The 8774-nt window shown below is 45.7% G+C and overlaps 1 protein-coding gene across 6 annotated transcripts; it reads right to left on the bottom strand.

The window, feature by feature from the left end:
- Window positions 1-5136: 5136 nt before the first annotated feature.
- Window positions 5137-8719, bottom strand: ITGB1BP2 (integrin subunit beta 1 binding protein 2). Of its 6 annotated transcripts, none has more exons than XM_081041734.1 (11): window positions 8511-8719; window positions 8216-8265; window positions 8070-8126; window positions 7849-7994; window positions 7070-7164; window positions 6906-6964; window positions 6722-6792; window positions 6533-6632; window positions 6167-6280; window positions 5850-5912; window positions 5137-5522 (listed from the first exon to the last, which is right to left on the bottom strand). In XM_081041734.1, the coding sequence occupies exons 1-11, from the start codon at window positions 8572-8574 to the stop codon at window positions 5292-5294; spliced, it is 1050 nt and encodes a 349-aa protein (XP_080897860.1). In that variant the 5' UTR covers window positions 8575-8719; the 3' UTR covers window positions 5137-5291. The 6 variants fall into 6 exon arrangements, 5 of the variants coding, with proteins under 5 accessions (XP_080897860.1, XP_080897864.1, XP_080897861.1 ...); XM_081041738.1 differs by having other exon boundaries at window positions 7835-7994; window positions 8511-8669; XR_013992898.1 differs by having other exon boundaries at window positions 5139-5522; window positions 7835-7994.
- Between the last annotated feature and the right edge of the window lie 55 nt (window positions 8720-8774).

Genomic DNA, 8774 nt, shown 5'->3' on the forward strand with positions numbered 1-8774 from the left:
CAGTTAATCTGATGAAAGTACCTAATCCGATGTCTGTGGAAATAGAAGCAGGGAGATTGGAATTTGTAGTTGGAGGAGAAAAAGGAAGGTGTGGAACAGCCTCTGTGGGGCCAGTGCCAGGGAATGCACGAGACAAGTGGAAGGGTTGCTGAGCAGCTGCGAGGGCCAAGTTGAAATTGGACAGCATGAATTCATACTGGTCTGCTGGGTTCTCCTTCTGGCAGTGTTCTGGGACTCTGGGAGCAGACAGGAAGAAAGAGCATGTGGAGGCAGGGGTCCCAGAGACAGGAACACTGAATCTGGTGTCTGGGAGAACTACTGATCCGGATGAAGAGAAAGGTACAGTAACCAGGAGGCTCACTGAGGTTAGAGAGGACGTGATCAGACACACGTTGTTTGCAAAGCGTTCTGTCACTGCGAGGTATTATTGGTCAGCCAAGGGCCTCGCTGGTTTCCAGACAGGCTTGTCACCGGGACTCGGGGAAGCTAGAGGGGTGTGGTGTCAAGTTCCTCTTCTCAGATCCCAGTGGGGTCCTTAGGTTTGGGAAGTTCTCAAATGGCTCTAGGACGGCTCTTGGCAGTGACCGAGGTTTTAATCAACCATGTGACCTTGAGCAAGCTATTTCCTCCTTTGAACCTTGGTTTCCTCATCTATAAAAATGGAGAACTACCAACTTCACAGAGCAGGTGTGCAGATGAAGTGACATAATGTGGGTGAAAGCACCTAGCCCAGTGGTACATGGTACTGTTTGCCCTCAGCAGGTGAATATCCCTGAAGCTGATGCAACGTTAGGGTAAATATGTGCTCACTTTATAGACGAGCACAACCTGACTGTCAAGAAAAATCCTCATTTCTTACTCAAACATTATAGAATTGGATATTGGAGATGTGTCCCTCCTAAGAAAGAAAAACAAAACTTTCCTAATAGGCTGAGGTGAAAGCTTTTGGTGAAGAGGTATAGGAGTACTGCCAACAGCAAACACTTATGCAGCACTTACTATATGCCAGACACTGTTCCAAATACACGTTACCTGTCACTACTCTAGTGCACAGATCAGGACCTCAAAGGAAAGAGAGGGCCTAGAGACAAAATTGTGTGAGTGGTAAAATTTCTGAGATTGTTTTTAAGTTTCATCTGCATGTGGGTGGTATTGGAATTCATGGGCATAAATGACAGTGTCTAGAAGAGAGTCACATGTCCAAAGAGAGCAAGCCTAGGACTGAGTCCTGAGGAATTTCATCATTGAATGGCTGGGGAGAAAAGGAGGAGCCTGGAAAGGAGACTGAAAGGAATGACCAGAGATGTCAGAGGACAACCAAGAGGAGTGATGGATCATAGAAGCCAAAGTATGAAATGTAGTTCAAGGAAGAAAGCATCGTGGGTGTCCACTGTGGCTTAAGAGATCAAGCAAGATGAGGACTAAAAGTATCCAGTGACTCGGTGGCCAGTGATGACCTTATCACCACAGAGTGAGGGGTTGGAAGTCAGATTGAAGTGTGTTGTCAAGGGATGAGGAAGAAGGAAATGGAAAGGAGTAGTTATTTCAAGAAGTTTAGTTATAAAGGAGAGAAGGGAGTTAAATTAAGTGGTAGCTAGAGAGGGATGTGAACTCAAGGGAAATTGTTTTTGGAAAAAGAGACTTGAGTATATTTAAATGCCAATGAAAAAAATCCGAGAGGGAAAGATTGAATAAATAGGAAAGAGGAAGGATAATTAATAGTGTAAGGTTTCTGGGAAGGTGTGAGGGGATAGGATACAAAGCCCGGTGGGAAGAAATGAGAAGTGGAAAGGGAGAGGATTTGTGCTCATGTGAACAGATACGTAGATTTCATGGTGGGAAATTGGGATAAATTATATAATTTGCGCAAATCATTTAGCATAGTGCCTGGCAGGTTAGTTTGATCAGAAATGGTAGCTATGGTTATTGTTATTGTTATACCCCTGCTTGAAACTTTCTTACATTTTAGGCTTTGGGCTATGTAAAATGAGCTGGTATACTACTATTAATGCTGTACATTTGAAATTGTATAGATCAAGTTCATATACAACAAGGGTTACTTGAACTTTTTAATTCCTCACCTCCATCCTCTCCAGGATTTCTGGGTAGTTGCTGGTCCGCCAATTTTGATAAGAAGACAAAAAAAGTTGTACATTTAAGATTAGTGCACTAGATGCACTTATCTATATGCATTTTATGCGTCCCCATAACTTTCAATGTCCACCAGAGCCCCTACGGATGTCAACTCACCCACAGAAAAATGACATTGAAAGTGAACTGCTGCCAGAGTTCAAAAGCATCTGAAGGGTTCCATTCAGGGGTGAAAGTTTGTTTGTACTTCAAATCCATAGAATGAGAGCAGAGATCTGAGTGAGAATTGTTCACTCTGTTGGAGGTCCAGGAGGTCCCTTTACCTCTGATCTGGGAAGGATCCCTGGACTCATCCCCTAGGACCCCCTAATCTTACCTCTGCCTCCAGATTCTCAGCCACACTATGCTGTGATCCTCACCTTCGCTGCCCCTTCTCCCACCCCCATCTTCCCCTACCTCCCAATGCAACTTTGTGTTCCTTGAGTCTGAACTAAGAGGAACAGGTGCTAGAAAATAACTTGAGATCATCTGACGTTTGGTGAACTTCCTGGTTCCATGTTTCTTGGAGTTTGAATTTCCCAGATTCTGGGCCATGCTGTTGAGTATTTGACTCTAGGGAAACTCAAAAAACAGACTCCTCTGATTAAGAATCTACATTTAAAAAAGAAAAAGACCTATAGTGCCCTTTTAACTCTCTTTTAAATCATGTTCAAAATCCTTGATCTAGAATTTCGGGCTACTTCCAATCTATCTGCACTGCGCTTTTTTTGTCGCCTCCCTTGAACATACCCTCCTATATATTAGTAGTGGTCACAAACAGCAGAGGGACTAAACTAAACTTGGAGAGCATCTAAAGAGGAACACTTAATTTTCACTCTCAATACTTCTGCACTGAGTCTTCTACAGTGACAATGTATTATTTTTAGAATTCAAACACAAAAAGTAAAGTGAAACAACCCATGGTTCTCCCTGTCTTCCATACCCATCCAAATTTCTCATTCTTCAAATTTCCATTCAAAATGTATTTCTTACCCTTCACATTTATGATCAATTGATTTTCAACCAGGGTGCCAAGACCATTCAATGGGGACAGAAGAGTCTTTTCAAAAAACGGTGCTGAGAAAACTGGATATTCATATACATAAACGTAAAGTTGGACACACACCCCCAGCCACCTCATGTCACATACAAAAATTAATTCAAGATGGATCAAAGTCCTAAATGTAAGAGCTAAAACTATTAGGTTGGTGCAAAAGAAATTGCGGCTTACAAGGTTAAAAATAATTGCAAAAACTGCAATTACTTTTGCACCAACCTAAATAAAACTCTTGGAAGAATACATAGGAGCAAATCTTCATAACCTTGCACGAGGCAATGGTTTCTTGGATACAACCTCAAAAGCACCAGAAACTGAAGGAAAAATAGACAAACTGAACTGTATAAAAATGAAAAACTTTTGTGTACCAAAAGACACCATCAAGGAAATGGATCGACAACACACACAATGGGAAGAAATATTTGCAAATCACGTATCCGACAAGAGACTTGTCTCCAAAATGTTTTAAAAAGTCACAACTCAATAAAAAGACAAATAACCTAATGAACAAATGGGCAAAGGCGATGAATAGACATTTTTCCAAATAATAGACACAAATGGCCAATAAGCACATGCAGATATGCCCAGTGTCCTTAGCCCTGAGGGAAACACAGATCAAAGCCTAGCGAGATTCCACTTTACACCCTAGGAGGGTACAGCGAAAAGGACACACATTACTGTGGCTGTAGAGACACTGGAACAGCTCGTGGGTATGGAACTTGGTGCGGCCTCTTTGGGAAACAGTCTGGCAGTTCCTCAGAAGGTTAAAGTTAGTACCTGAACCAGCCATTCCACTCCTACCTGGTTTCCCCGACAATAAGACCTAGCCGGACAATCAGCTCTAATGTGTCTTTTGGAGCAAAAATTACTAGAAGACCCGGTCTTACATTACATTATATAAGACCGGGTCTTACAGAAAAATAAGACTAGGTCTTATGTTAATTTTTGCTCCAAAAGACGCCATTAGAGCTGACTGTCTGGCTAGGTCTTATTTTCTGGGGAAACACGGTACGTATATATCCAAGATAAATGAAAACATATGTTCACATAAAAACTTGTAAATGAATGTTCATTCATAATAGCCAAAAAGTAGAAACAAACCAAATGTCCCTCAGCTGATGAATGGAACAACACAATGCACCCCCTCACAAAGTGGAGTGAAGTACTGATACATGTTAGAACATGCGTGAACTTTGAGAGCATCGTGCTAAGTGAAAGAAGCCTGTCACGAAAGACCACACAGGATATGTGCAGAGTAGGTAAATGCAGAGGTAGAAAGTAGATTAGTGGTTGCCAAGGGCTATGAGTTTGGAGGGAAATGGGGGGTGCCTGCTAATGGGTCCAAGCTTTCTTTCTGGAGAGATGAAAATGTTCTAAAATGGATTGTGGTTTCCCAACCCTGAGTATACTAAAAAAAAAAAAAAAAAAAAAAAAAAAAAAAAAAAAAAAAAAAAAAAAAAAACAGAATTTTACACTTTAAATGGCTAAATTGCATCTCAATAAAGCTGTACAAAAATGTACTTCCTCTGGAGCTTCCCTTTCTACTTTAGTCCACACTGATTTCTCCATTCAACTCCTGCAGCCCTTAAAAACTGGACTTCTCAATGTAGTCCTCAGTTAAACTACATGATAATGTTTATGATTATTTCCTGTGGATTAACCTTGACTTGTCAGCAGACTGGAAGGGTTCTCTAAAGCGCCTAACACATAACTGGGCATACAGTGAGGCCTCAGTAAGTACCTGCTGGTTATGAAGGATAGATTAACTATGCTTGTTTTCACACCATGTCTCTCTCTCTCTCTCTCTCTCTCTCTCTCTCTCTCTCTCTCTCTCTCGCTCTCGCTCTCGCTCTCGCTCTCGCTCTCACACACACTCACACACACACACACACACACACACAAGATGGGGGAGTGAATACAGTCTTCATGAGGTGAGAGAACGACACTATGTGAAACTGCATAATATAAGATTTATTAGGGGAAAAACAGCAGGGTTTGGACACTTGTTCTCCCCTCCTTCAGCTTCCTGCTGCTCAACCGTATCCTGGGCTCTGAGGTCCTAAGAGTCAGTGGGGTCCTGTCTAGACACGCCTGTCTGGCGTCACTATTCCCCCATAGTTTCCTCCTCCTCTTCCTCCTCTTCTGTCCAGCTCAGATCATCATCTGAATCATCAGACTCTTCCTCATCCATCTCTAACCCAGCCCCTGCCTTAGCCTTCTCAGCTAGCGCACTGGGGTGCTCCAGCTGGGCCCAGGATCCTGGGTCAGCCTTCACCAGGGAGATTTCAACCCGACATGGCATCAGGGAGACAGAGCTCTGCTCCACGTTTATGACCTGAGGAAGGGGGAAAGACAGAGGAACACAGAAGAAAGAGAAAATGAGGAAGTCGAAGGGATTGGGGTCAGCGTGGGGAGGCAATGAATGATGGAGGAAAATAAAAATGCAATGTGGGGGAAAAGATGGAGGAAAAGACAGTACAGTAAGGAGAGAGGGAAGAAAAGAGGGAGGGAGAGGAAGAGAGAGAGACTATCAAAGCAAATGAAGAGAAAATCTCCACGTCTTCCCACTACAACTCCTTCCCTTGACACCCTCTCCTCATTCCAATCGGGCCCTTTTCACCTCACCTACCTCCCCCTCCCATGCCCCCTTGTCTTCACTTACCCCCCAGAGCTTCATCTGTGCTTGGAACACACGGTTACCGTCAAAGACAAGGTGGACATGAAGCTGAGAGAAAAGAATTGCAGGGGTAGTAAGAGTCCCAGCAGTAAGGACGAGTCATGGCCCAGAACTGGGCCACAGGTGTGCCCCTGCATCCGCAGGTCAGCCCGACACAGAACCGTGACCTGAAAGCTCTGCCTGCCTTCCTCGGGACTACGGGGCCTACATGTTAGGTGCATACAGCAGCTCCGCCTGTTAGATGTGACATTGTAACGTCACCCAATTCGCTAGCCTCCCGTCCCGCATCAGACACCCCTCACCTCAGTCTGGCTGGCCTTCACCCAGTTGAACGCAGGAAGTGGAATCTGGCCATACACAGTCACCACTACTAAGGAATCAGTCTGGTGCCAGTCGTGACGGCAGGGCGCTGTTAGCTAGAGAAGATGTGAAATGTGGGTGGTAAAAAGGAACTCATAACACAGGATGAGGCCTCACAGTGTGTGGAGAACAGACAGACAGACAGGCTCAAAAAGATGAACACTACCTCATATTGCAAAGCTTCTGGGCTGTTGAGGGATAAGGAGCACGAAAGGGACCCAATAGAGAGCCTGGCCATGAGGTGCAGGGAGGAGAAATGACTTCTGGAATGGGGTTCTAATCACGAGTTCAGGGAAGTTGGGGCTTACCTGCTTCCCCCAGTCATGTCTTCCAACTCTGCATCCTGGCTGTGCCAGGAATGCCCCAAAATCCAGGGTCTGGATGCCGCAACAGCTCCAAGACTTCATCCTGTAGTAGGAGAGTAATTCAGGGAACGCCTTTCCCTTCCCATCTTGCGATCAGCACTGTTGCACAGCCCACCCAGGCCCCTCCCTCACCCCTCATGGAATCGAGGTGCTCCTGGGTGATAAGTACAGGGAGTAGCATCGCTCTCGGGGCCTTGGTAAACCTAAAACAGATCAAGGAGATAGGGAGAGTCAGGTCATTCTCAAGTGTCCCCCATGCAGCCTCATGTCTACTCAGTCATGCCTCAGCCACAGGCTTGAGCCGCCACAAACTCACAGCGTCACATCCGGGGTTCTGGCAGCTGGAACCAGTCCGGATCAGACTACTGTCAAGTCCTGGGCGAAGGAAACAGAGTCAGGAACCGATTTATTGCTTCCACCCGATTGCCACTTGGACTGAATTCCAGTCTGCGAAGCTTCTCCTACTAGGGACGTACTTACCTGCGCCCGGTTCCTGGTGTAATTCCTTCTGTTCCAGTGCCATTTCCAGGGCTTGGGATATATTTAGCGGAAGCAGCTTTGGAGGCAGCTCTGACCTGGGGTGTGGGTGGGGTGATTTAGTTCTGACTCCTTAACCAGTAGTCCTACCAGTTCTAAATGGAGTCGAAGAAGTCTGATGAAGGTCGGGCGGGATTGCAGAGGTTGGGTAGCAACCCCATTGCCAGTTTTCTTCTCTGTGGACATCCAAGTCCCTGGGCCTGGGTAAATCCCCAGGGCTTCTCTTGCCCATCTACTCAGCCGCTCTAAACCTAACTGTATTTTTCTGCAGAACTGCATCGCGACCTCTTCCTCTAATTGTGAACCTAATAGGACTTTCTTCTGTTGCTCCCACTATTTCCACAAAATTTCTCCCCTCTGCATCCTCCTGGCTGTCAAGACTATGTACATCGTTCTCTTGATGTCATACTTATTTTAAAGCTCTTTTCCAAAAAAAAAAAAAAAATATATATATATATATATATATAAATCATTCCCAACAATCCCCCTCATGAGGGGCCATCTGCTCTGTTACCTCAAAATGGCGATGCCATCACCCCCTAGCACCGTATAGCGAGGAACATTCTCTCCGGACACCACTCTCCTATGGCACAAACTACGCCAGGCCCTGACACCTGGCCCTCCTCACATCTCTACTCCCTAGCTCCCGCCCCTGTGACCCTTGCGTCGCCCCTACGAAGCTCCATGAATGTAGGAAAACCCAGGGACCTCCTGCTCTTTACTTGGGCCTCTCCCGATGCAAAGTCTCTGCTGACTTCGGAATGGTTGTCAGAGCTTTCTGCTCCTGCAGCGACGTGCTTGTGGCGGGGCCCTCAGGTTGAGGGACCTCAGGGAGCTTCTCAGCACAGTGTGGTCCCAAGGAACAGCCCTGGTACAGATAAGGAGAGAAGCATTAGACATAGAATCCCTTTAGGCGCAGAATCTAAGGAAGTCAAGAATTTACCTTGATGTTTAAGAACTCAGAGAAATCTACAGTTCGCTTCCGGCAGCAGGACCAACCCTGGTAACAAGAGACCCAGCCCAGCTTAGAGTCCTGGGTGTTATTTCCTTGGAAAATGCTCTTGCTGTCCCCCCTCACCTATACCTCACCTTAAGTGCATCATGGAAGATTGGGACCCCAGGGTGGTAGCAACAGGAATCTGTGGATACCGGTAGAAGGATCAAGGAAGGAAAAGTAACTATACCAAGTATCACTTCTTACCTCTTCCCCACGTTTAGATGCTTACGGTTTTTCCATGTAATGCAAACAAAAATCAGTAGATCACCCAGACGAGTTAAATGAGGGCAAGCAGACTAAATTTCATTCTCTCCTCCTGTAAGACTGCCCACAACTGAGCCCTCCCTAGCACCCACAGAGCCCCCTGGCAAGGTCAGGATTACTCACCAGGAAGGTTGGTGTTAGGGTCAAAGTGCTGCCCACAGCCTTTGTTACGGCAGAGGAGAGACATGGAGGTGTTAGTAGAATTACTGAAAGGGTATTTCAAGGAGTCTGGCTGCCGAGTGGTGGAACACCTCTGTCTGAAGGCTTTTAGCTGCCTGGAAGGGCCAGCTGTGTCTATCTTTAGTTCAGGAGGCGTACACCTCCTAACATGGGCAAGGGAACTTCAGTTGGCCTTCCCAGCCAATAGGAAAGAACTCAGGAGTTCTT

This window comes from Rhinolophus hipposideros (assembly GCF_964194185.1).
Source record: "Rhinolophus hipposideros genome assembly, chromosome: X".
NCBI lineage: Eukaryota > Metazoa > Chordata > Mammalia > Chiroptera > Rhinolophidae > Rhinolophus > Rhinolophus hipposideros.